Source organism: Procambarus clarkii, chromosome 8 (assembly GCF_040958095.1).
Source record: "Procambarus clarkii isolate CNS0578487 chromosome 8, FALCON_Pclarkii_2.0, whole genome shotgun sequence".
Lineage (NCBI taxonomy): Eukaryota > Metazoa > Arthropoda > Malacostraca > Decapoda > Cambaridae > Procambarus > Procambarus clarkii.
The window spans coordinates 50,374,581-50,400,960 of record NC_091157.1 but is presented as its reverse complement, the minus strand read 5'-3'; the positions used below and the strand labels follow the sequence as shown (position 1 = coordinate 50,400,960).

Here is a 26,380-nt window from a genome sequence, read left to right as displayed (position 1 = left end):
ACATTCTGCATAATTCATAAAATATCTATACTGTATCTACAAAAGAGAATGTCTGTCCGTGTCTGTTCAAAGTTGGAGGCCAGAAGCTTGATGGAGTCTTACCAAACTTTGCAGGGTAACTCATGGCTGTTTGTGGGATGGTCACAGGTGGGTCTGGACCAACCATCAATGAAATGGCAAATGATACCAGTTTTCAATCTTGCTAAATATAATTAGGGGGATCCAGGGAATTGGCTGGCACCCAGAAGCGCACATGGGGAGGAGCTACTGCAGAACCAACCACAAATGCGATGGAGAAAGAAAAAAAACAGTACTTGAGCCCCTCCTCCACCATGCAGCTCCAACCAAGAGAGGATGAACTTGGGTAAAAAAAGCCAGGATCCACATCACACACTGGAGAGGACAGACAGGAGTCTCTGCCAGTACCTGGCTCACACACCCCACAGGGCCAGAAGAAAACCCTAAATCACCAACACTCCAAAACACTGACAACAATAAGGGCCCCAACACTAAGGCATCCAAGCCAGCTTAGCACTGCAAAGCTGCAATGTAAAAACCACCTACAAGCAATGGCCACCTCGAGGAAAATAAAATGACAAGTGATATTACAAACTTTGCAAACCATATATAATCCAGTAACCTCATATTACCAGAGGGGATAATACTAAGTACAGTCCCATGGCTATGGGACTGGCCAACCATGGATACAGTTGGCTATAAAGTGTCCATGGCATACCATATAAACAAATGTGTGTGTACCCTAACACACCCTCTACAAAATCAAAATAGGTAACCACCAGCCCAGGGCCTACACAAAGGAGTGAATGACTCATGCACTACCCAAGGCAAGGCACCCCACCCTTGTGGTCAGGTTTCTGAGGAGGGAGCTCCCGAATACACCAGAGAAGGACCTCTGTCAGTGCAGGGGTAATGCTAGACAAGCATCCATGAAAGGTTCATCCTGAGCACATGCAGCTTGAAGCAAAAAAATTGGCAAATCCACATAAGAATGCCAAGGAAGGAAAACACACATAAGTAATACTACTAGAAAAGTAAAACGATACAAGCAAATGGCCCCTGCAAGATGAAGCCAGAAGAATAGCTGGCACTTGGCTAAGCAGCAGTGGAACACACTGCAATTGCTGGCAATCCTAGGAGCACAATACTACCTCAGTCAACATCAGTGACAGGACTGACCTTAGAGCCAGCTGTTGGATGAGGGGATTCAGACCACCTAGTGGTAGCCATTAGTACTAATGAGTTCAAGTGAACCAATTGTTTGGATTGAATAGTTTGAAGAGTTGTTTGGCTGTTTCAATGTTTTGTTTCCTATGACCCTTGCAGTTGTCTGTACAGCTTTGTTGATTTTCTTGATGATCTTGTAACAGTGAGGGTGACAATAATAATCCCCTGTGCCTTGTGCCTGTGTGAGACACAAGGAGAGCCAGGTTTTGGCTCTGCTCTCTGGTAGGGCAAACAGGACTCGTGCGACTGGTGTGATCCAGTAGTGGGGAGCCATCTCGGTAAGATAACTTCACGAAGGCACTGGGGCTCTACCAGAAAGACTATGATGGAACACTATGAGCTAAGCTATAATACTGTACATTAACTACACTTTATGTAATTACATGTACAGCCACACAATGAAGCTACATAATTTATTTAATTAGGATTAATAATAATAAAAAAAAATAACTTTTTACATGAAAATTATTATTCTTACATATCAGATATGCAAAATAAAAAAGTACATTGTCAAAAATTCTAATTCATTTGTATGATTTATGGTAAATATTTGCAAATACAAGCAAAGAATCAAGAATTAAAAAAATTCATTAATATAAATATTGTGCCTTATTATGTAACATTATTGGTAATTTTTTCTGGTTTGAATTTTATTTTATACAAATAGTAATGCTATCAATTACATACTGTAATACACACACAATTATTGCCAGAAAAGAAACACACAAGAATTGAAATATAATGTTATTGAGTTTTATTTGTGTGAAGTATCCTATTTACAAAACTATAACAATCCTCTGATAATAAAACAAATGTTAAATATATGTACAAATATAATAAGCTGCTAAATATTTTCAATGGTATTAGGCAGCAAAGTATGAAGTAGAGGGTGCAGATACAAATATCACAGAGTTTGATACAGTTTCTTGGCTTTGACCTCCAGTAGGATCATGTGGGATACCACCAAACATGATTAGGTGACCTCTGCCAAGAACTAAAGAATAAAGAAGAGATGGCTGAGGAGGAGAGCCAATACAAGTTGAGAGACTATTAGATTGGTTAACAGACCACCATCTAGCCTGTCTGTCTGAAATAACACGGCTGATATCCAACATGTGAGGTGTAACAGTGCTACGGGATGGAGTCTTAATGGAGGTTGCACTACTGGGTTCTTGTTGACGTGATAGTTCTCTTAGTCTCTCCTTCATTCTTGACAATACCTGAAGTCTGCGCTCCCTATCACTTGATGCATTTGGTCTAATAGAGGGTCGAGGTCTCCCTCTACCAGATGTTCCTTGCCCACTATGTGCACCCTGGAAGTTTCCATCATCATTTTCATCACTACTAGATTCTGCTTGCTCTACTGAATGGATTCCTGGCCGAAGAAAACCACGTTGACCGTTAACATTTGGTTCCAACTGATGCCGTTCAAGAGGCTGATGATCATGAGGACGTATTTCTGGCTGTTGTATTGGGGGAACCCAGACATTAGCTGGCTGTCTCCTTACAGAACCTGGCACCAAAAGCTGAGACATATTCCCACCTGCTGAAGCATTATTACTCCCACAGGTTGACAAAACAACAACACTATTCCCAACTTTGCATGCTGGATTATACCACATTTGAGAGGGCATATGCTCAGATTCTTCTACATAAACTTGTTCCCAGTGCCATTTTTCACTTCTGTTGTATATATTATCTGGCATTGATAGCAACCATATATCATTATAAAGTTTATTAGATCCTCCACATCCTGCAAGAATTAAAATATGTCTCTCATCTAGTTTAATCTGGGAATGCCCATACCTTGGTTTAGGCATAGGATCTGACACCACAGGTTTAAACCAACACTGTCTTATGAGGTCTAAACAGAACACATCACTTGTACTTCCAGAAGTTCCTTCCTGTTTTTGCAATCCACCAAATACTACCATAATACTACCATGTACTGAAGCTGAATGACCAGCTGTTGGTGGCGGCGATCCAGGATAATACAGCTGAGTCCATCGGTTGCCTAAAATATCATAGACATGCAGTTCACTGAACAAGACCCACTGTTGATGTAATGGATACAGAGAAGGATGAGTCCACCCACCGAACAACACAAGGCAATTATTCCATGTTACCATTGAAGCATATGCTTTGGGTGATGGGTATGTTCCAGTGGTCAACAAGCGTGTCCATTCGTGCAATCCCAAATCAAAGCGCCAGAGGTCATTAAATGTTGTATTTGTTGAGGTACAGCCTCCAAAAACATACATTGATGATTCAAACACACATGCTGAATGGGAGTAGCGCCTACTGATTGGGATGATGTGGCTTGGATATGTTGGACTATACCACTTTACGCAGCCCACCTTCAGAGCTGTGAAAAAACGAGATTTTCTCTTCTCCACAACACCCTGGCAACAGGTGTACCACCTGCGACACACCTGAAATTCAATTAAGAGCTGAGGTATCAAAATAATATGGAAACATTCTTTAGCATCTGAAAATGTTCTGATACCAATTTAAAATCATTGAGAAGTGAACTCAAAAGTGAGTTGTGAGATAATGTACAATACAGAAGTGAGCTTCAAACTCACACTGAATCTTGTGCTACCAACTCCCAAATATTAATACTTAAGACATACATCTTCACCACTGTAATCACCTCTACCAATTTATATTGTAGTTATATGTTGATAAAATTTTTTGCTACAATGTACCCTTTCATTTTACCTGATCTGTTTAGTTTAAGGACCTGTCCGAAATGCTATGCGTGTTAGTGGCCTTGCAAGAATGTAAAAATGCCAATATTATTTAATCTCACAAACACATTGTAGCTTCTTGTAAATAAAATAAAAAATAAAATAAAATAAAATAAAAAATAAATGAAATGAAATAAAAATTAAAAAAATTAAATAAAAAATGCAATAAATAAATAAACTTAAGTGGAAAAATCCTCAACATTTTATAAAAATTAGAATGATCATGTGAACAACCCTGGTGGGAAGGTAATATGGACCTCTTGTATCTTAATTCAATAGAGCCATAGTAGATAATGAATAACACTACCATGTAGTGAAGCTGAATGACCAGCTGTTGGTGGCGACGACCCAGGATAATACAGCCGAGTCCATCGGATGCCTAAAATATCATAGACATGCAGGTCGGGTATAATGAATAACCACTGCATGACCTGTCATATACAAAACAAGAACCAGTGCTTTTTCTTAAGGTATTTTAATGGTCAAGTACAGTACAGTATATCAAAGGTTTTTTTTCTCTTGCAGAGAATATACAACACAAGATATTGTATGATAACTAAGCAATGCCCCTTTTAGTTAAATAAGGAAAATGTTATGATTGCTAGCTGCAAATTTTGCCATACTATAAGTATGCATACAGTAATATATTAAGGGTCACTGAAGAAACCATTCATACTCACATTTTACAACTGAACAATCTGATTGTAGAAGCAACATTCGTTGCTTCTACCTAATCCATAGTATAAAATACTTACAATAAGAATATGTATGAAGCATACTATAATGTCAGTATAAAAAACTTTAAATAAATGCATTTCTAAAATAAGAATTTATGTATAAAAACAAGCATAAGAAATGTCAGCACTCCAATTTCAGGTTAGGGGGTAACTTGTAATTGGGCGAGTCATTCTGTAACTTTTCAATGCCACTAAAAACATATTGTGTATGAAGTGTCTGCCCAACAGCTGCAGTACACTGCTGACTAAAATTGTCAGCGATAATAATATTCTTAAACACTTTAATTTTTCTGCCCAATACGAGTGGGATCTAAAAGCAGCCTAAGGTTTTGTCGTTCTATGTCATTACCATTCTTCTTTCACCATCAGACAGTAGTTATCGTAATTCGTTGATTCACGAGGGTAATGCGATTATTGTCATACGACAATTTAAACAATTATTGTCTGGGTTTTACATTCATGATGCAAATATGGATATACTAGCTCAATGTAGATGTAATGGAGTTTACTTTGACCCATGATAAAAATCCTGCTAGCATTTCATGGTTACATGTACTAGATGAATGCAGTTATTGTCATAAATACAGTATTGCTAGAGGAATCTGGTCATTGTCCTATGACGATCTGAACAACTACTGTCTGGGTTTCACATGTATGATGCAACTATAGATATAATAGCTCTCTGTGGATGTAATGGAATTTACCATGACCCACGAAAAATCCATTTGACCTAACCCAACTAACTGAATCAAATGAAAATGGTAAAATACTATGTTTTATACATAGTATGTGCCAGGTTATCAATGTCTCTTGTGACAGGGGACTAAATTCTTAGACAGTTTTTGGATTCTCCTGCCAGTGAAGCACACAGCTACTGGCTACCTTGATTTTGTTTGCATTTATCCTGAATTACCACCATTTACTTGAGGGCTACAATCTATCTAGCAGCCACAGCGGTGCCAGAAAGCTGGCTTCGTGCCAGAGATACCATATTCCCCCCCCCCTCCCCCTCCCGAGGATTTTTTCCAACTAAATTTTGAACAGCAGTAATGTTTTGGCATTTACGGCATAGCAGGTTGATGCTTCCACGGGTTTATAACCCCGTGGGTGAAAAAGCATCTCCTGCTTTCAGTTGTGCATTGTGGCTTATTTGGCTAGAAACTGTTGTTAGCTGTGTTACATCTGACCTTTTGAAGAAATTGTCTGGATCAACATCCACAAAGTTGTTCAGTATTTTACAAGTTTGAATGAGATCTGCCCTGTCATGCCAGGCTTGCAGTGTTGTTAGCTCTGTGGGCCCTTATACAGTACTCTCATGCTTTCCAAGCTAATTAATCTCCTTATTTCCGCACTCAACATATGCAAAGTATGACCCTAATGTGCTTTTAGTCATACTTCTTCTTCTACATAAAATTATACTTACATTTAATAATTGTTATTTTATTTTATTTCTTGTGTAAATAAGGAAAGGGGGAAGGAGTTGACAGACGCGAGGCTCTCACCTGTCTACACGACCGTAGGTCATTATAGGGCGATATAAGACACAAGATATATTCCAGAATTTCTTCGGGCAGGTCATCGAGGATAGCCATGGTAAAGTGGGAGTAAATTACCAGTTCATGACGTTGATGAGGTCTGGTCCCGGGGTGCTCACACACACGCCTCCCTCCTCACTACTGCCTCGCACACTCATACTCACTCATAACACCCTACAACACTTTGGTTTTATTTAATAAAGTATTACTACGTAGATATATAGTTGGTTTTCACACCGTATATATGATTTTGTGTGATTGTTAACGATAGGTAGTCACGGTGTGGTGTACCATAAGCCTGACCAAAACACCATGAGTAGCAAGATTAAAATTTTAAGGCCCGGAAGGCGTCGCACTTTATAAACAAAATAATAATGATCGTCGTCGCCCCTAACTCAACAACAACAACAAAATAATAGCAATAGTAATACTATTTAACTTATAAAAATATACATAAGATTAAATTACAATCGTTACTTAATAGATAAGTATTTTTGTATTCATAAAAACCACTATTTATTATATAATAATATTTTTTTTTTGTATTCATAAGAACCGTAAATTGCTTTGCTAAATGAATTTTGCTAAATAAATCGTTGACAAGTCGCCGGCTTCCTGTCCTTATCGAGGCCACTAGTATTAGTCACCCTCAAGTTCAAGTTCAAGTTCAAGTATGTTTATTGAGATAAGCAATAAATACATCTCAAAGGGATAGAGTAGCTTAGGCTATTTCTACCCCCCTCTACTTCAAGTCCCTCAAGGGGCGCACAAATTCAGTGAGTACAAATAGACATATAACAGTACAAGAATCCCATTTAACATTGCATACAGCAAGTACAGCATATAATTGTTACATTCTTGGGGCAAAATTCTTGTAGCTCCTAAGTATACTGTCTATTATACCATTATCACACATCCAAACAATTTGATGTGGTACACTATTTATTTCCTTATTTCTATATTTTTCAATAAGGTGACACTCTAAAACATAATGTTCTAAGGTGTGGGCATACGGCATACTACATAATTTACACTCCTTATCTTTTTCACTGACATCAACACCGTATTGCCAGATATATTTATATCCTAATCGTAATCTCATGTAAATTGAATCCTTCCAAGTAGACTTTCCTTTACCATAAGTGAAGGACGAATTTGTATTTATTATTGAATAATTCTTAAGTGTGTTACTACTGTCCACCATTGCCATTCTCTTTATCATTTCTTTACCCTCCTGAATCACCTTGAGTCTTGTTTTTATTTGTTTCAAGGTTAACTGACATACAACATCAACAAGAGTTTTTTCAGTGGCTCTCTTCGCTATGTCATCAACTACCTCATTCAACAGTATTCCCACATGTGAAGGGATCCACATGAATCTTACTTTATACCCAGTTTTTTCTAGTCTCTTAACATTCTCTCTACACTCTATCACAATATTCTGATATACTGGGCGTCTGCTATTTAAAGACTAACGCTCCTCTGCTGTCAATAAAGAAGCAAGCATTTTTACCGCATTTGACTACTTCCTGCAATCCTGCTAATACTCCTTGGAGTTCAGCCTGCGTTGAAGAGACATTGTCAGTTAAGCGGCGTCCAATGACAGTATCTACAGTGCCGATGTCAGTGTACTCCCTGATCAAGACTCCACATCCTGCCTTCCCATCCCTAGCTACTGACCCATCACAATATACATGTAGAGTGTTTTCCGTAGGCAGTTTTCTAATTATACAATCATATGTTGCCCTCAGCTCTCCTATTTCATACATACTTTTTTTCTTATGCAAGGGAGTAATTACTACATCTACATTACAATCCTCCCATGGTGGTGTAAATTTTCTCTTGGGCACAGCAATACACTCTGTAATAACATCATACTTTATAACATTATAACATAATTTATTCATATATACTCTCTTCTTCATCGTACACTGTTCACTACTTCCCACCTTTTGAACCGAGAGGATTAATTCATTAGCTCCCCCACCTCTCATTAATCTAATGTCAGAGGCTACATTTATCTCTGAAATTCTATCCCCAATACTCTGCAGATTCAACTCCATCTTCATTATCTCAATCATAGCATTTCTTGGGCATCCTAAGATAATTCTCATTGCTTCATTTTGTACCTTCTCCAACTTGCCCATCCTACCTTTACCAAAACAAGAAATGACAGGTGCAGCATAATCAATAAGAGATCTTACAGTACTCAAGTATAACATTCGTAGCACAGGGACTTAGTGGCCCTCAGATAAATTCGGGTAAATAATAAATGCTCTCGACTAACTAAGAATGTAGGTACAGAGAACATAAAGGGAAAGGACAATTATAGGTACAAGGGTTAAAAGTGGGAAGTGAACATGAGATTGTGGCCTTATAAAGAGATTTACGCGAACTTCAGAAATGGACGGAAGATTGGCAAATGCTTTTTAATGCAGGAAAATGCAAGACGTTGTATGTGGGACAAGCCACTAATACGTGCACAGCGTATTAGTGGCTTGTCTTAATTGTCTTAACTATGTATCTTCCCCCTGTCTATGTATCATATGTATATACATTAGTGCAAATGTCTTCTTCTTCTTCTTCTTCTTCTTCTTCTTCTTCTTCTTCTTCTTCTTCTTCTTCTTCTTCTTCTTCTTCTTCTTCTTCTTCTTCTTCTTCTTCTTAGTAAAGTAAAGTAAATTTTATTCAGGAAAGTACATACATAGTTGTTTTACAAACATAATGTAAACTTCTTCTTCTTCTTCTCCTTCTTCTCTTCCTTCTTCCTCTCCTTCTCCTTTTCCTTCTAATAATAATAATAATAATTATAACCTGACCTTGTGATATTATTATTATTATTATTATTATTATTATTATTATTATTATTATTATTATTATTATTATTATTATTATTACAATTATTATTATTATTATTATTATTATTATTATTATTATTATTATTATTATTATTATTATTATTATTATTATTATTATTATTATTATTATTATTATTATTATTATTATTATTATTATTATTATTATAAGATTAAAATATTGTATTAATTCTAGTCCTTGAGGACGATTACGGTTGTGAACGCTATCTAGCACACAAGTATAAGCGCGACCATAACACTTCTAACACATTTGACGACAGGCGTATTACTTCTGACGTCTTTTTTATTAATTAATATTACTCATTCAAAGTTTATCTTCAGTAAACATTGTTATATATCAATCATAACTGTCATATAATAAATATAATAGGAGTTTATCCTTAACCTTGAAGTTTGTGCGTTCGACCATGTTTCTGGACACTGGAATGTGTTGTTTGACTAATGTGCGTTGTTGTATAATATGTATATTAACTCACTGGACTTTAATTAATAACTGTATTCTTGCTAAGTAGAATTTTTTGTATTGTTAGGAACATTATATTTGGGGTCATAATGTTGAAAAGTCATTGATATACAAATAGATATAAAAAGGTTGGTGGGTGGCAGTGTGAGTGTGGCGACTGAGGTATTGTGTATTGCGAGTGTGTCTGTGTACCAGCTGGTGGCTAGTGTTCCCTACCCCTCACACCCTCACACTCCCTCCTTCACCCTCAGAGTGTTAACCTACTCATAGAACAGTGTGGAGTGTGATCCCGAGGTACCACTGTGAGGTATGTAGGTCATCCCTCCTCACAGTTCCCTACTAACTCCTGGCGGATATTACCAACGTTAATTAATTAATTTCAGTGTTTTAACTCGCGTCTTGGCAAATAACAACTGGATACTGAACCCTGAGTTGTATATCCACGTGGTTGCCCATCCAGTTGCTGGCTAAGTATATGGTGCTTAACCTGACCTTGTGATATGAACGTCCTTCAAGACGATCATTGTAAAGAAAGTAACCTAACCTCTTACAAGATGTTCACAATGTATACATGTTCTTTTAGGTCTTGGAGAGCAGAGTATTTAGCTGAAAGCTTAATAACTTAACCCCCAAGTTTGTGAATGTAGTGGATACAGCTGTTGTTTACACTTGGTGTATAGTGTTGTATGCGGGTGTTGTGACAAAAGCTTTATTTCTAATTGTTAAGAGCATAATATGGTTAGGTTAGGGTGTGTTTAGCCTGTAATGGCGAGTCTTGCTCCATGGAACTGCAGCAATTTTGCCAAACTAGAAGTGTGAGAGGTTAGGCCAGAGGCGTGACGGTGGCTAGGCCAGAGGCGTGACGGTGGCTAGGCCAGAGGCGTGACGGTGGCTAGGCCAGAGGCGTGACGGTGGCTAGGCCAGAGGCGTGACGGTGGCTAGGCCAGAGGCGTGACGGTGGCTAGGCCAGAGGCGTGACGGTGGCTAGGCCAGAGGCGTGACGGTGGCTAGGCCAGAGGCGTGACGGTGGCTAGGCCAGAGGCGTGACGGTGGCTAGGCCAGAGGCGTGACGGTGGCTAGGCCAGAGGCGTGACGGTGGCTAGGCCAGAGGCGTGACGGTGGCTAGGCCAGAGGCGTGACGGTGGCTAGGCCAGAGGCGTGACGGTGGCTAGGCCAGAGGCGGGAGGGTGGCTAGGCCAGAGGCGGGAGGGTGGCTAGGCCAGAGGCGGGAGGGTGGCTAGGCCAGAGGCGGGAGGGTGGCTAGGCCAGAGGCGGGAGGGTGGCTAGGCCAGAGGCGGGAGTGGGCTAGGAAACGCACCTAGCCTTCTGAAGCAGACAGTCTTCAGGCCCCTGAAGCATCAATATTGGTAATTTTTAATTGGCCTAAATCATGGCAAAATTTTACAGAGGGGTCGATAACGTGGGGAAAATCTAGTGCTAAGCAAGATGATGGGGGCTATTGTAATTACCGGAGTGTAATTACCCATTGTTGTATCATCACAACGATGTTAACGATGAGTAGTCATGGTGTGGTGTACCATAAGCCTGACCAAAACAATCATGAGTAGCAAGATGAAAATTTTAAGGCCTTGACGGCATTTCACGGCAAAAATTATTGGAACTTTTCATTACCTTCATTCAAGGGGGAGCCGGTCGGCCGAGCGGACAGCACGCGGGACTTGTGATCCTGTGGTCCTGGGTTCGATCCCAGGGGCCGGCGAGAAACAATGGGCAGAGTTTCTTTCACCCTATGCCCCTGTTACCTAGCAGTAAAATAGGTACCTGGGTGTTAGTCAGCTGTCATGGGCTGCTTCCTGGGGTTGGAGGCCTGGTCGAGGACCGGGCCGCGGGGACACTAAAGCCCCGAAATCATCTCAAGATAACCTCAAGGAAGCACTACAGCATTGTAGTAAATTTCCCCATAAATCTTAGTGTTGTCTGCAAATTTGATGATAGTTTATATACATTTTTTAGATATATATACAAGAGTTGTTACATTCTTGTACAGCCACTAGTACACGTAGCTTTTCGGGCAAATCCCTGGAATACGACCCCCACGAAGAATCGTTTTTTTTACAATCAAGTACCCATTTTACTATTGAGTTAAACAGAGGCTACAGTTAAGAATTTGTGCCCAGTAAATCCTCCCCGGCCTGGATACCAACCCATGACAAAGCGCTCGTGGAACGCCAGGCGAGTGTCTTACCACTGTGCCACGGGGACTGGTGGCGACATGGTTGATCGGGTTCTACGAGTTCTTTTACTCCCCTTGCCCGGCCCGCCCCCAGGTCCGGGCATACCCAGTCCGGCTTATAATACAGTACTGTATTCTCTTATGTCATGATCATCTGAGAATATTACTTTGCCACATTTCTCTGGTTTCATTTCCATTTAGGACAACCTTTTGCTTTTTGTTTTAATTATTGTTTTATCCATTCTAGTATTCTACCATTTATTTCATATACTGTACTTGTAATTTCCTTGCCAGTTTTTTGTGTTACGCTATTAAAAACATTAGATTAGTCCATATGTACTATGTCTGTTGGGAAGTCCTTTGAATAGGTAGTTACCATTTCCAAAACTGTGTGCAGGATTGTAAGGCTGGGTTTGCTTTCAAGAAACCATATGCTGATTTGACTAAATTGTGCACCAAGAGATGGCAGAGGATTCCCCCTGCCTTTAGGATTGTTCGTGCTTGAATTTACCTAAATTCACCCGTGGGGGCCACTAACACACTAGTGGCTTCAATGGTGACAAGAAGCTGATGTGTTGTCAAAAGTTGTCCCATTTGTCCTGATTTTTTATAGCTGGATTTAAAAATTCAGCAGCATTTAGGTGTTTGTGGCATTGGCAGGTAAGTGTTTCCATGGGTTAATAACTTTATGGATAAAAAAGCATTTCCCGTTTTCTGTCTTACATTGTGGCTCGAGCTTGAAACCAATATTCCTTGTCTGTTTCGTTGGACCTTTTAAAGATGTCTGGATGAATATCATACAAATTGTTCAGTATTTTAAGCCTTGAAGTCTGGTTTATCCGCTGCAAACCAGACATGACATGATTAGCTATCCCCGTAGTGTCCTCTTAGGAACACTTCGAGGATAGCTCTAGTCCTGTAACTACATGTAGGTAATTGCTTGCATTGGGTTCAGCATTGTAATATCTTTGGTCTTTGTTGTTTGCTGGGCAAAGATAATTGTGTGTGTTTTCTGTGCTGAGCAGTTAATTGTGGAAGCTTAGTGGACAAGGATCTCTCTTAATTTAAGATCTCTTAAGACCCTCCTCAAGTTTTGTATGTAATATTTAGTTAATAATTTTATTTAATTATGGATATTATACTATTTTACTTTTTTTCAGGATAAAGGATGATGGCACATGAAGAGGAGCAGAAGTTTATTCATATCAATCCAGATTTCTTCACTTCTAAAAGGCAAACCAAGCCGAAAGTTCATGTCAACCCAGCCTTCCTACTCAAGTCTAAAGGAACCCAGTCTGAAGCAGAACGTTTAACAAATATTGATCCCCAACCTACTCCAGATGATCCTCCGCAGAAATTTTATCCCACTAGAAATATTCTTATGAAACAAAAGGAGCTTTCAAAGCCAGTTCCTAGTAAGAGTCATATTAAAAACACAGAGTCTTCGTCTGTAATTGGTACTTATTCATCTGGCGGATGCTCTCTTGCGTTAGGCTATACCAGTGATATTGACATTTCTAATGTCAATTCACCATTGAGAAAGCCAAATGCACACACATGTTCTGTGAGGACATTTCCAAGTAATGTGCATGCATTAAATAATACAAGCATAGAATTTCCCTCAGGAAACAACACTAATCAACATGTATACTATAAATCTAATACCTGTAATGTTTCTGGAACTGGTTTAGTCAAACCATTGGACTCCTTAGCAACATACTCAAGTAAAAAAGTGATACCCCCTTCTGTGTACTCATGGAAAGCGATCAGTGCTAAGGTTCCAACACAAAATGCAAGTTTAGTAAAGCAGCCAGTAAGTCAGGTATTAAAGACACCAGCCCCTCTTCATAACTTCTCGCCCCATAAATTTCATTACCAAAATTTATCAAATGGAAATATTCAGAAGAGATTTCCCAGTCAACCTGTAACATCGAGAATGTCCAGTACAGATGGAAGTAAGTTAAAAGTGGCTAGTAACATAAATATATATTCACCACAACAAGTTAGATATAATTTTTGTGATGTGCAAAGACAGGACACTGCCCTTCAAGCTAAAACTGTACCAAGTATCATAAAGTCAGTTGGCAATTGCAAAAGTTCAAATATCTTGCCTTGTAAAAACAAGCATCATTCATTCGGGAATGAAAGTGAAAACTCTGATGGGGTTGTTCAACTATCTGAAACTCATTCTCAGTCTAGAAATTCAAATATACTTATAAACCCAAAACTTTTAAAATATTTGTCTAGTAATAGTAGCCAAGACAAAAAAAGTTCAGCAATATCTAAACCAGAGTCAACGCCTCTGCCATCATGCATAATATCAAACACTGGCCATACTACTACCTTTCCACTGAAATTGATAAATAAAAATACCATAGCAACTGCTGATGCATCAAAGGGAGTTAGAAAGTATAAAGTTATCTCTAAAACAAAACTCGTACGACAAACTTCTGTTAATTGCTCAAGTCTAACTTCTGTTCAAACAAGAAATAATATTACAAAAGTAATAGCTGAAACGCCCAAGAGAAATGGTAAATATAAGATAATCTCTAAAACAAAGCTTGTCCGAAGACGCTCGGGTAACTCTTTTAGTGATGAAACTAAAAAAGTTGCTACTAAGGCAACACCATGTGACAACGGGAGTTTGTTTGAGTGCTCTCCTAGGTTTCCAGGTATCTCTGTACCTTTCAGATTTACAGCAAGACCCCGTAGATACTCTGTAGGCACAAAGGCAAGCCCTAAAAGACGTTACTCGTTTGTGACCCATTCAAAGCTAAATAGACGCCTTTCTACTAGCAGCAGTACAAATGGAGATGGAATGTCCGGGAAGCCAAAATATTCCATAAAGACTAAGACAAAACTTGTAAGAAGATATTCTGGCAATGGCTCTAGTGATTTAAAATCTAATACTAATCAAGATGGAGAAGCAAATACCAGTAAGGTATTAGATGTAGAAAGAAAGACAAAATTCTCTGTTCTCTCAAAGACTAAGCTGGTCAGAAGAAAATCAGATTTTGGGCTGTATAAAACTAAAGCTGCTAAATCCACAGCTAAAGCTACCTCATGTGATCCATATATGGGGACACTTATCAGGCGTCATAAACTGGTGCGTAATATACCGATGTCGTCAGGAAAGGCAGCTGAGGATTCTCATAAAAGATGCATAAAGACTGTATACAAGATCATAAACAGAAGTTCCAAGCTTTCACCCAAGCAAAAGGCTGCAAGAGGCATTATCTCAAAGTACAAGATTAATCGTTTGAAGTCCGATTCTGCAGAGCCTGTGAAGAAAAATAATTTCAGGAAATTTAACTCTGTATTAAAATCAGAGTTTTCACATGCTGCAAGAAAGGGGTAAATAATGCATTTATCTATTTTTCATAGTTATGTAAACTACAGTTGTACTGTAAATGTAAACACTAATAACACATTTGTTCCTTTTAGTGTAAATTAATTCTTTATATATTTAATTGTTTTAAATTTTTGCAATATGAAATAAGCATACATTTGAATACTTTTTAAGAAATGCAGATCACCATACTGGTAAATAATGTAAAATTTTAACATTTATAATTTTGTCTGTTGGATTTTTATTAATCAACAAATTGTGGCCAAAAACTAGTACAGAGTTTTGGGTTCATCATTGTTCCTAGACTGTCGTATTAATTGATTTTTGTGTGTCGTCTTCTTTTAACATTGCAGTGCTGTCAAGCATTCTGATCGCATCATTAATATTGGAGGGATTCTCTACAAATCGACAAAAACTTCACTTACAAAACAGCTTTCGAAGATTTATCAGAAAAGTAAGTCATCAGGTAAGTTACATGAGGTACTTTGTTGTTTCTGGTTTCTTTTTATTTCCCTTTTTTTTTCTTTTTTTTACAAACTGTGTAACTTTCTTAGTTACAGGATGAGAGGTATGGTCGTGGTGTCCCGTCATCCCAGTATTCTTTGCCATGTAATGTTTTGAAACTACTGTACTGATGATTTTGGCATCCACGTCCTTCCCACTTAACGTTTCCATCTACCATTCTGTTTGTAAAAGAAAACTGTATAATATTTTTTGGGGCACCTTTGTTTTCTCAGCTTGAATCTATTATCTCTTCTTGAAGTTGCAGGTTTCAAGAATTACCGCTTCTACCCTCTCTTCGAAGCTCTTGTTTTTAAGTTCTGGAAGCCATTTTGCAGCATACCTTTGCACCTTTTCCAGTTTATGGATGTGCTGCTCGAGATATGGGCACCGTACAACTACTGCATATTCCAATTTTGGTATCGCAAAAGTCACAAACGGTTTCTTTAGTGTAGCATATGTTCCTTGCACAATGTCCTGTATGTGTTTCTCTGGTGACAGTCTAGAACCCCTAATAGATCTTTCTTTTAGATCTTTAATTCCTTTTCACATAATTTGTACTTTGTATACGGCCTATTTTCTCAGATTCCACATTCCATAACATGGCCTTTATTCACATTGAATTCTACTTGCCACGTGGTGCTCCATACCCTCCATACACTGCTCCATTTTGTTTATTTAGTATGGCATGACAAGTCTCATATCTTCCACATCAGATTAGCATCATCAGCAAACATATTCATATAATTCTGCATTCTTTCTGATAGATTGTTTATATAGATGATGAACATTAATGTTGCAAGAACTGAATCCTGTGGTACCCCACTAGTAACACTCCTCCAATCTGATACATTGCCTCTACATACTGCCCTCATCTTTCTGGTAGTTAGACAAGTTTTCAACTATGTCAGCAGTCTCCCTGTCACTCCTCCAGTATGTTCCAGCTTCCAAATCAACCTTTTGTGTGGGACTCTGTCTAAAGCCTATTTTAAATTCAGATAAACACAGTCAACCCAACCATATCTTTCTTGTAGAATCTCTTTGGCTCTTATCACAAAAACAAAGTAGATTTGTTACACAGGATCTTCCTGTTAAAAAAACCATACTGTCTTGTCTTCAAGTATGTTTGGTCTTGTCTCTTAAAATATTCTATCCATTTGGTTTTACAGTAACTTTTTTTTTCTAGTGTTTTGACTACCATGCTTGTCAATGGTGTGTGTGTGTGTGTGTGTGTGTGTGTGTGTGTGTGTGTGTGTGTGTAGTATGCATGCATTCTTGCTTATTTGGCATACTATCAGGGAGCCAGCAGGGCTTACCCAGAAATTGGCGTTTCATTACATTCAAAGTTTTTTTTTTTTCTTGTCATTTATGAAAGTTGTATTGGCAAAAAGGAGAAAGGAATTTCTTCCCCTCTTTATGCATTTGTAACCATTCGTCAGCTGGCTACAGTATAATGAAAAGATGGCCATGGCTTAAAATATCTCTAATGTTTTAAGCCTCAAAGATGTTACTTGTTAAGATGTTAAATCTGCCACCAACCCAGTTTGAGGGTTGGTGGTGGCAGTGTCTGAGTGTGATGGCTTAAGGGCTGAAGCTTGCAGAGTCAGTGCTGAAGAGAGAAAAGGAAATTCTTAACCTGGAGTAATTTGACACCATAACTGCTTTCTTGTTGAAGCAATCAAAGAAAACCTACTCTCAATTCTGTAAACCATTCACTTTTAAAATGGGAGGACCCTTTTGAAACCCATAAGCTTCTTATTCTTAACAATCACTCAGTATACAGTAGTTACATATCACCTAACTTTTAGTATTCCTGTTGAACTAGATCATTTTTTCTTTTTGCTGTACTGTACTTACTTTAAATGCTTTACACTATTTACTTAAAAAAAAAGTGATATAAATAACTAATGACCTTGATTTATTTTTTGTAGATTCTGGCTGCATTGTATGGCTTGGTGGAGATCAGTTTCACTTAAGCTTTGGAGGAAAAACTCTGAGAAGAATTACAAAGGGATCGGAGACCTTACCTTCTGATCACAGTCTTTCAAGGGTTCACATTGGTGGTCTTACATATTCTCGCACCAAAGCTGGCCAATACGAATTGACAAAAATCCACCAAGCCAGGGCTGTTCTGAGGTATGTTTTCAATAATGTATTTTTTTTTTCTGCAAAGGTTTCAAGGTGGCTCCCTGTTACTAACAGATGTATATAGCTCCACCTATCAAATCATACCAGGCCAGAGCCAAAACTTGGTCTCCCCCATCCTCACAAAGGTGCAAGAAGCAGGGGGTACTAGACTACCCAAACTAAGGAAAAAGTCAAAAGAAAGGTAGAGCAAAATAAAGCAGGCAAAACCAAGGCAAAGAAACAGAGATGCCCAGCAATATGGTCATTTTACTGTTAGTTCTACCTCCCCACCACCAGAAAACATCACTGGGCTGCCTCGTGCAGTGCTTCATCAGTTGTCTTGCTATTCAAGCAGCCTGTCCTCCTAAGGTTTCCCAATGTTAAGAAAATGGTAAATTTAAAATGTCCTCTCCTAACCTACCAGAGGACCCAAAACAGAAAATGGGACAGTACATCATGTTTGTGAGCTGCTTTCATTTTCTAGTATGTATGACAATTTGTGACCTTGTGTAATGCATACGAGCAAAAAGTGACATCAACCTGTAGGAGGACAGGTTAATTTTAGACCTGGTATTTACAGACAAGTGCTGCCCATTCTTTGGACTTTGTTCTGCAGGCTCTATTTGCTTGTATATTGTTCCATATCTTGGGAGGGGGAAATCCCTTTTGGCTCTCTGAAGCTGTACACTGACATGGTTCTCATCTACCAAGTTGCATCATCCATTAAGTTCTTGGGCTTACTAGGGACCAGACCAGAACCTGGCCCTCTCAGAGGCACAGGGAGTGGTGATATTTCGCCATCTCCCCAGGGAAGGCATACAAAAAAATTGAAATGCATTTGTTTACTCCACCACTCCAACTCGTTTAACCCTTAAACCGCAAAACGTCATAGGATGTGTGACATTGAAGGGGGGGTATAATTCGAAAAATATTTGAATTGTGTAAAAATTACTTAAAAATGTTAAACAAATCTCCAACTTACTGGCTTCAGCTTTGTGGAACTTTCATCAAAATATTTTCAGAAATTGATTTTAGACGAATATTTAAAAAAAAAGAACGTTTTGTTGATAAAAAGAGAACAGCTCCTATTAACTGGAACTGATGGATAATGCAATAATAGAGATGCAAGCACCTGTCTGACGCACAAAGAAGAATAGTAGTAAGAAGTGTCCACAAAGTGGATGTACAGTACAGCTGGTGCCATTATAGCATTGGTGAGTAATATATAATAACAAAAATAATAATAAGTAATTATGTTATGCTCTATTTTGTTATATATCATATAAATACATTGCCCAATGTTGTTATCAGTTACTTTCAACAATGTCCAAAAAATATTTTTTAAGTTTTTTTTTTTTTTTTTAGGTTTTTAGTTTTTTTCCCCTACCTTGTTTATTTGAATTTGTTTTAACCTTTACATCATGGAGAATGCATACTCGTCCCTAACTATTCTAAGCCAGAATTAAATTGGTCAACAAATAAATCAGTTACAACTCTCAGAACTTGGGACTGAATTTTTTTGGCTGATTTTTTCACAGATTTCAAACTATTTTCCTTGTTTCTTTAGGTTGTTTTGATGATTAGGGACCAGATTAGGACTTTTTTTACTTATATAAAGTATACCCTAAATATATTTCCTAAATCATTATAATTATCCCTATATTTTGTTTTTTTTGGGGGGTTATATTTTCTTGACTTCATTTCTACACACACATTGACCTACAGCTTTCACATACTTGAGTACGAATGCCAAACAATGTTTATTAAAATATACAAGTAGATTCATGAATTAGAACTGCCTTATTCATTGTCAATAACTTCAACTTCAATTATATCTCTAACTAGAATTTCAACTTAATTTCAGTATCCATAAATCTAGTTTCTGACCGATTCTCACCATTTTTATATATAGTGTGCACAGCTGTCTATTCTACAATCCCTATAGAATTGATTTTTCATAAACTCTAAACATTTGGAGTTATAAATTTTTGTCTAAATTTGCGTATATTTCAAATGCCATATTGACAATTTTTTTTTTACAGTAAACTATACTGAAAACCTATATTCTAAATATATGAAACTGAAGATCATATGCTATTCTGAGAGCATAACACCAAATGAACATTTTGTTGATATTTTTATATTTTTGCAGCCGATTGCAAAATCTGAAGTTTTCAATCTTCAATTTTATAATTATTTTTTATTTTCTTGTTTTTCAATTTACACTGGTATCATTTAGACAAAGTTGGAGCATTTGTCTAGTAGATTATTTACAAAACATTTGAAAGAGTTTCAGAAAATTTAAAAAACTGAGTTAAATGTCACACATCATATGAGGTTTTGTGCAGTTTAAGGGTTAAGTGAGGGACTCACTTTTCTGGGGGTCTGAGCTGTCATTTCTTACTAATGCAGTCGAGGTCATTTAACTGCTGTAGTGGTTCCTGGGTTGCCTCTTTGCCATGCAGGGACCACTGTTCAGCTAAGTGATTTTGGGTCTTTGCCTTTGGTGGCTTTTCTTGTACACTGCAGTGTAGTGTGAGCCTGACTTCTAGAGTGCATGGGGCTGCATGTGCTCAGAGTTACCTGCTCTTTGTGCCCCCTAGCACTGCCCTTGCATTGCCAGAGTTGTCTTCTCTTGGGTGATTGGAAATCGATCCCTTAGTGATCACCACCCCTTGCTTGTGGTAATCCTTGCGCAGGGGTCTGGTGACTCCTCTGTTTTAACCTGGGTTGGGAGCAACTTTGGCTGGCAGGGGTGCATTAGTGATATGTAGACTTCCTTTCAGCATGTCAAGGTTGACCTTCTGAGCAAAGTAATCCAGGCTGTGTCAACTTTTAGGTCTGGTGTAGCATCCCAAGTGCCTGGGTGTCCTGCCTGGTTTACCCTTCAGGCCCTGGCAAACCTCTGCGGATTCAGTGGTTCTTTGGGGATGCCTTCTGAACCTGCTCTTGCTTTCTGTGAGTTTGAGGGTTGCTCGTTGGAGTTTTCATGGCACAACATCACTTGCTCTGCCTCTGCCATGCTGCCCATTGGGTCTGTGACATCTTTGACCCCCAAGTCTTTTGGGTTTGCTCTCCCCATGTGGCTCTTCTTTCTGACCTTTCTGGTTAGGTTAGGGTGTTTCAGGCAGCTTCCACTTTCACATTTGTTTTCCTCATCTGACTTTAGTTATTCAGTATGACTAACTTGTCATCCAAAAGGATGACAGTCGCGTAAATTAGAAGCCTTCCGTGTGAAGGGATTTAAACATTAATTTACATTTTCTAGAAAGGCAAAGTTGAGGCTGACCTGATTGAATGTACAGGAGGCTTAGTAGGCATTTCAAGGAGGAATATTAATAAGATATTAAATATATTGATACAAAACAGAACATGAATCAAGGAATATAAATTGGATAAGCTTAAATTTAGAAAAATCCTGGGTAAAAATTGGTTTGGAAACTGGGTTGTTGATCTGTGGGACAGATTACCAAGTAACATACAATGTTGGATCACTTTATTGTTTCAAGCCTATTTCAGACATGTGAGCTTGGGTGGACATAAATAGGAAGTACTGTGTAAGGGCCAATAAGCCTTATGCAGTTTCCTTAATTCTTATATTTTTATGTTTGCCCCTATTTAGATTATGCATTTCATTTACTATATAGACAAATTCACTTGAATGCATCCAGAGAAGCATGAACGAAGTTAAGTCAAGGAATTAAAACCTTCCTTTAAAAAAAAAGATTAAAAAAATGGTTTTCTTACATGCTCTGGGAAGACTAAGAGTAAAGGGTGATAAGAATGAAGTATATAAATGAATGAAATGGTATAACAAATGGGATATCATTTTTTTTTTAAATGTAACAACATAGAACATGAAACAATGGATATAAATTGAATAAGTTTAGATTTATGAAATATCTGGGTAAATACTGGTTTGGGAACAGTTGTAGATTTATAACATAATAGACATAGAATCGATGGATTGTTTCAAGTGTAGGTTACATACAGTATATATGAATTAATTTGTTGGATGTATATGGGAGCTTCCTTGTATAGGCTAATTTTCCTTCTGCAGTTTCCGTAATTCTTGTGCTAATGATTTTGGTTAAATAATGTACAGTTTAGTATTTGCTGGATGCTAAGCTTAACTACAAAATAATTTCTATTTTTCTAAATAATATTTCTCACAGCTCATAATTTTGTTTGTTTTGCAGCTCAGCAAAGCAGCGCAGTATGATAACACTTTCACAGAGGCACAAAAAGGGTGTTCTACAGATACGCAATGAACACTGCATCTTTTTTAACCGATTTGGAAGATGCTCCAAGAAGGATAGAGGAGGATGCCCATATATTCATGATCCAAAGAGAGTTGCGGTATGCACTAGGTAAGTCAGATTACTGAAAACCAAATAATTGTTCATTTCTTATGTGCAATTTTCTTGGAGTATGGAGGTATTGCCTGGATGAACAAATTTATTCTCTTGGGCTACTATTATTTTGCCAGGTACCTGTGACTTTGATGGCTCATTGGGATTAAGGTTCAGAATATTGCCCAACCTCTTCAGGGTGGGGGGAAACATATTAGGATGAGAGATAAACTCACAACCAAAGAAAAGCTGCATAAAAAACAAAAGTATATTACAAAACATCCAAATGCCCTTTGGGTCATCCAGTAGCTTCCTGATGCTACAACCTGAGAGCAATCGTGCTTTTGGGAATGCAGCAGGACAGACTCTGGAACTCCTGCCTGAGCCATAATCTGGCCTGCTTTTCGAGGTACAGAGGATCTTGGGGATCATAGATCACTACAGAACTGAGGAAATGACCTGCTAGAAAGCCAAAATGCTCTAAAAACAGCAGCTGTTTAGAATATTTTTAACCCTGACAAAACAATGCACAAATTTTTTAATGTACTTGGTGAGGTTTCTGGGAGTTTTTCTGCTCCCCGAGCCAGCCTAGAGCCAGGCTTGACTTGAGAACTTGGTCCAACAGACTGTTGCTTGGGGAGGCCCTTAGGGCCACATATCCACTACAACCTTGTTGAGCCAGCACTTCTTGTAGAAACTTATCTAGTTGCTTCTTGAAGAAATTGGATGTCTGGCTAACTCAGAAGGGTAGGCCTCGTATGATCTGGCTTAGCGAGAGTTATCGGTAATTAGCTTAAAGGTCCATTTCTAGTCTGTTGACCTTGGTGTCAGTGACTACATTAACCAACACTTACAAACATGTATGAACTGGCACAGGTGGTGGAGGCCAAACCTGTCAGTAATTTCAAAGTGTTATGTGACAAGGAGTGCTGGGTAGACGGAACACCACGAGCGTAGCTCTCATCCTGTAACTACACTTAGGTAATTACATGATATACACATTATTTCACTTTTCTTTTCTTGGCTTTTCTATTTATACTTCAGTTAAGGAAGCTGAAAAAATTTATAATAAGTATATTTTGTTTTATTGCCTTTTAATATCATTTTGAATGTGTGCTAAGTCTTGTACAGAATTAATGAAAATTTATTATCCTTCTGATTACAGGTTCCTGAGAGGTAGATGTCCTGTCAACAACTGCCCATTTTCACACATAGTAGATCCAGATAAGATGCCTGTATGTTCACATTTTGTACGCGCAACATGTACACGGGATGGGTGTCCGTATCGCCATGTCAGAGTTAACCCGTCTGCACCAATATGCCTAGACTTTCTCAAAGGACATTGTCTTTCAGGAGAAGCAGTAAGTTAAATTTTTACTGTTGTCATTTGTGGCAATTTTTTGTCATGTCATTGATCATCCAGTTAGTTTTCAAATGAGGTAATATTGTAATCTAAAGTGGCTTTCACGCTTTGTTACAACTGGGTTGTAACAAAGCGTTGTTACAACCCAGTTGTTGTTGTTGTTGATAATGTGTACTTTCGGTTGTGTTTATCACCTTGGTTCTAATGCCAATAGGTTTTCCATTTGCAGAATGTAATAAATCTAAAATATAATTTGTTGAAAATCTACAACAGATCTTAATTGGAAATAATATGTGGACACTTCTGGAAGAGCCTCTTGGTGGCTTCCTAAAGCCATTTTGCTGAAATGTTATGGCTTCAGGGAGCCACCAAGATGCCCCTCCAGAAAACAAATGTTGAATTAAATGAAATGCCCTTTTCTGGTAGGGCCTCAGTGGTTCTCTGATTTGCTTCCCCTTCCTTACAAGGTGCATCGGTCTATCGGGTCTGGACCGAGAGACGAAAGGGGGCAGAGTCCTGGAACTCACATGGTACTGCCACCTGTTGGTGGTCATTTCCAATTAAGAGGGTTTTAAGTTAGTTTCGAGCAAATCAATTGCCTTTAGTGGTTTGCAAATTTGTTGGGGCTGATTTAATCGCCTTGTTGTCTTTAAACTTTGGAGTTGTCTGTATTGCTTCACTTAATGCTTTCTTGGAGAAGATGATTGTAATAATCCCCTGCTCCCATGTGTCTCTTTGAAGGGGCAAGGTTCTGGCCCCAATCTCTGGTAGACTGTGCAAGACTCCTATGGCTGATGCGAATGGGTGGTAGGAGGGAAATCATCTCGGATAGGGCCTCGGTGGTTCCCTAAAGCTATCGGAAGAGGCGTTTCATTACATTAAAAAAATTTAAGGGGCTGCTGTAATGGCAAAGTTACGTGATCAGTAATATATTGGGGGAATTGTTCTTACAAAAAATGTATTTACATGCAAACAATAAGGAAAATGCCCAATAAAGATAAAGTCTAAGGTTTTTTTGTTTTGTGCAAATTAACAAGTTGGCCGAAGGTCATTGGGTTCTTGGACTGCCAACGGAATTTTGCTAACTGGCCATGTAGGGGAGAGGGTAGTGATATTCAAGTCAGTTTGTGTGTGCTTTATGGCGGTTTGAATTTTTAACAAATGTGAAAATGGCTTTTGGCAAATTTAACAAATAATTAAGACAAAAGGTATAAGAAGTTTTTGCTGAAAATGGTTTGCAGTGCAACCAGCTTTAAGGTGAGAAGAAAATTATCAGGAGAAAGTGCCAAGTCATTACAACTTTTAGCTCTTGGAAGGGGTCAGGATAAGGATTTGGAATGGGACGGGGGAAAGGAATGGTGCCCAACCACTTGCATTGTCGGGGGTTGAACGCCGACCTGTATGAAGTGGGACAGTCGGTCTACCGTCCAGCCCAAGTGGTTGGTAGCTTTAAGGTGAGTGATAAATTTAGTGGTAAAAAAAAAAAAAAATAATTCTTTGCTAAAAGGCTAGAAGCTTGCAGAGGTCTCTATTATATTTATGTGTTAGCTTGGCATCCAGCATTCAATCTTACGAAAGTTTTTGTTTTTTCAGTGTAAGAAGCAACATATTTTGGTATGTGAAGAGTTCAGCAGAACAGGTAAGTGTCCAAGAGGTGTGTCTTGTCCACTGTCTCATCGCAAAGGACGAGGCAAGAAGAGAAAATCTGTTTCTTTGGAACCACCTATTGGAGAAAAGATGCAGCCATCTGTTTCTCGGCACAAGAAAAGAAAAATAAGTGAAAGCAGAGATGTACTTGGAGGACCAAAAGTTAAAAGAAATGGGAATAAATCAAGAGGAAAAACAACTAAAGCTGTCAAGCAAAGATATTTCCAGGTAATGTCGTTGGTTGAAGATAAAGAAACGCAAGAAGAATCGGAGTTTAGTAGAGATTATACAGAAGAAGCAAGGGAGAGAGACGGGGAGGAAAGAGCACTGGATATAAAAAGTGATGAAGTGTTTGTCACCCATAATCATCTGGCCAGAACTCTTGACAAAAGTTCACAAGAAGTATTGACAAACAATAAAGTGTGTGGTATGGCTTCAACTTTAGGTTGTCATGTTTCCCCAAACACTTCAGACTTTCAGGAAACCAGACAGCGATTGTTACATAGAGTTGATAAAATGAAAAGTTTCATAGTGCACATAAGCATATTGTAGAAGGGGAAAACGACACTAAATTACAATTTGTAACCCAGGCAAAGAAAGAGAAGGATTTATCATTTAGCAAAACTGACCTGCCAAATTATGTTGATCAAGATGAGGAAATTGATAAATTAACTGTTGATATAAAAGTACAGAGTAATGAAAAAAATATAGAACATGTAAAAAGTGATAACAAGCTCTTTAACAATGAAACGCGCATATTAACAAAGTCACAACTCCCACACACGTTACCGTCTTACATCCCTCTAAGTATGAATGATGATCATCACCAGGATTTGTAATGGAAATATGATAGAATGTTTAGGTGTATTGTTTTATTTTTGTCACTGTTAGCTATGTAATACAAGTTGAAGTCTTACTAAATATTTGGACAAGTCGTGTATCGGAGGTGCTTGAGCACATCAATACGGGTGAATAGGAAATTACTGACCAAAGATTTTATGTGGCGTAGATGCAGTCTTGGTCATTGTTTCAATTTCATAGCATGTGTTTATATATATACTCTTGTATATACATTATTTTAGATCGTATTTTCATCATTTAGTAACGAGTATGTCAAACATACTGTCATGTGCCATATGTAAGGTTGAAAACATTTTTAGTGTATTTTGCAATTTAATATTGCAGATGGTTTACTACTTTTAAATTCTTAAATTTTCCATTGATTACGTTTGCAGAAAACG

At 38.2% G+C, this 26,380-nt stretch overlaps 2 protein-coding genes across 3 annotated transcripts; one reads left to right on the top strand and one right to left on the bottom strand.

The window, feature by feature from the left end:
* Positions 1 to 1,692: 1,692 nt before the first annotated feature.
* Fbxo42 (F-box protein 42) lies at positions 1,693 to 6,578 on the bottom strand. 2 transcript variants are annotated; one of them, XM_045744910.2, is made up of 2 exons: positions 6,235 to 6,578; positions 1,693 to 3,677 (listed from the first exon to the last, which is right to left on the bottom strand). In XM_045744910.2, exons 1-2 carry the CDS (start codon positions 6,322 to 6,324, stop codon positions 2,109 to 2,111), a joined length of 1,659 nt encoding a protein of 552 aa, XP_045600866.2. In that variant the 5' UTR covers positions 6,325 to 6,578; the 3' UTR covers positions 1,693 to 2,108. The 2 variants fall into 2 exon arrangements, with proteins under 2 accessions (XP_045600866.2, XP_069174445.1); XM_069318344.1 differs by having other exon boundaries at positions 6,346 to 6,576.
* Positions 6,579 to 9,747: 3,169 nt separating this feature from the next.
* On the top strand, positions 9,748 to 26,172 carry ZC3H3 (Zinc finger CCCH domain-containing protein 3). Its single transcript, XM_069318329.1, is given in 8 exon segments — positions 9,748 to 9,913; positions 12,961 to 15,154; positions 15,503 to 15,615; positions 17,582 to 17,786; positions 21,977 to 22,147; positions 23,295 to 23,490; positions 25,086 to 25,659; positions 25,662 to 26,172. Coding segments are annotated over 7 exon segments (3,762 nt in total). The 5' UTR covers positions 9,748 to 9,913; positions 12,961 to 12,968; the 3' UTR covers positions 25,979 to 26,172.
* Positions 26,173 to 26,380: the final 208 nt, after the last annotated feature.